This window comes from Parus major, unplaced genomic scaffold (genome assembly GCF_001522545.3).
Source record: "Parus major isolate Abel unplaced genomic scaffold, Parus_major1.1 Scaffold581, whole genome shotgun sequence".
Lineage (NCBI taxonomy): Eukaryota > Metazoa > Chordata > Aves > Passeriformes > Paridae > Parus > Parus major.
Window position 1 is genome coordinate 12082 of NW_015379469.1, and position 2085 is coordinate 14166.

A 2085-nucleotide genomic window follows, 5' to 3' on the forward strand; every position below is an offset into this window, starting at 1 on the left:
CCTGACTTTGGGGTTCCCTCCCCAAATCTCCCCCCAGGAGCCCCCAGACCACCCCCCGATTTTCGGGGTGCCCTCACCAGGATGCAGGCCTGCGCCTCGATGCCGCAGAGGAGCACGGAGCGGATTTTGGGGTCCCCCAGGAGGGGCGCGGCCGCCCCCACCATGCTGAAGGCGGTTTTGGGGATCCGGGGCAGGTCCTGCGCCCCCAGTTCCGGCACCGTGGGCCCCAAAACATCCGGGCGCTGCTCTGTCACCAGCACGGGCACCCCCAAAATCCGGCAGCCCTAAGCGGGGGACGTTCAGGGGTTTGGGGAGGGCTTTTTGGGGTGGTTTTGGGGACACTTTGGGGAGGTTTTGGAAGGGGCTTTGGGGGTTTCTCACAGAGGGTTTTTGGGGTTTTTTTGGGGGGTGTTTGGGGATAATTGAGAGGTAATTTTTGGGTGTGTTTGGGGTATTTTTGAGGGGTGTTTTGGGGAGGATTTTGGGGTTTTTAGGAGAGGAGGTTGTGGGTGTTTAGTGAGGGTTTTCAGGGCATTTTGGGGAGGGTTTCAGAGGTGATTTTGGGAGTGTTTGGGGTTTGTTTTGGGGCGGATTTCGGGTTTGTTTGGGTGCATTTGGGGTGGTTTTGGGCTGTTTTTGGTGTGCCCACCTGGAGCATCCGCGCGGCCACGGCCACGATCTGAGGGAAGGCGGCGATGGAGCTCCGGAACCGCTCCTGGAGGTCGCACAAGAACAGCACCGAGGAGCCCGGCAGGGGCCGGCCCAGGCGACCGGCAGCCATGGGGGCACCTGGAGACACCTGGAGACACCGGGAGACACCGGGAGACACCGGGAGACACCTGTGCACACCTGGACACAGCTGGACACAGCTGGGCACAGCTGGGCACAGCTGGGCACACACCTGGACACAGTTGGGGACACCTGGGACACTTCAGGGACACCTGGGCACAGCTGGGGACACCTGGGACACTTCAGGGACACCTGTCAGTCACGTGGCCCCGCCGTGTCACACCTGGAGGGCACCTGAGGGAGGTCACGGGACACCCGTGGGACACCCGGGAAAGGTCACGGGGGGGTCACCGTGACACGTGGGAAATGCTGGCGGGCACGTGGCACACACGGGGACACCTGGCCGGGGTCACGTGACCCCCGGTTCCGCCAGGCACGTGACNATTCCCGCCCACCGCTGTGGGGGGAACAGCGCTGAGGGAAGCCGGGCGCTGATTGGCTGAGCGCAGCCAATGGGGGCGTGGGGGGCGTGGCCAGCGCCCACTCCCACGGGGGGGTTCATTAAGAAAAGGGGGAAAAGGCGGGGCCGAGATGTCAATCAAACATCGGGGGCGTGGCCACGGGAGACAGCTGTCAATCATGTCGGAGGGGCGTGGTTAATGCGGCTCCAAGGGGCGGGGCCACATTGTCAATCACTGGGGCGGGGCTAAGGGAGACACACCCCCCACCGGGAACCCCCAAATTCCCCCAGGGACCCCCCCCAAACCAAAGCCCAGAGACGCAGTCGGAGGAGGGGGGGCAGCGTTTATAGACCCCCCATTTTGGGGGGATCCGGGGGGATCTGGGGGGCTCTGAGACTCCCCAGACCGGGCACAGTTTTGGGGGATTTTCAGGAGATTTTGGGGTTGATTTGGGGGGGATTTTCAGGGGGAGTTGGGGAGCTCAGACCCCCACCAGGCTGAGGAGGATTTTTGGGTTGATTTTGGGGGATTCGAGGGGTCTCAGAGCCCCCCCAGCACACCCAGGGGCCCCCCCAGAATAAGCCCTGTGTCCGGCGGGGGCTCCTTGATCAGCGGCAGGATCTGGAGGGGATAATTAAAGCTAATGAGTCCTAATTAACCCTCATTAAATCCTCATCAACCCATTAGCAAAAGGCTAATTAACCCTAACAAGCTAATTAACCCCCATTAAACCTCATTGTAAGTTCACTAACCTTTAATTAACCCTAATTAGCCCACCTCTAATTAACCACCCCTTTATTATCCCCTAATTAACCCATCAACCACGCCGTGATGGGCGTGCCCTAACAGGGTGTGGTCGGTGGGCGTGACCTCACCTGTGTGGAGGCAGCTGGGG

At 61.1% G+C, this 2085-nt stretch overlaps 1 protein-coding gene across 1 annotated transcript in view; it reads right to left on the minus strand.

Moving 5' to 3' along the window:
* Nucleotides 1–889, minus strand: part of LOC107199327 (isochorismatase domain-containing protein 2) — a 6089-nt gene extending 5200 nt beyond the window's left edge. Inside the window, exons 1-2 of the mRNA XM_033511754.1 lie at nt 650–889; nt 7–284 (exon numbers count right to left, since the gene is read on the minus strand). Coding sequence (XP_033367645.1) covers nt 7–284; nt 650–781 — 410 coding nt within the window. The 5' untranslated portion in view covers nt 782–889. The remainder of the gene's footprint in view (nt 1–6; nt 285–649) is intronic.
* Nucleotides 890–2085: the final 1196 nt, after the last annotated feature.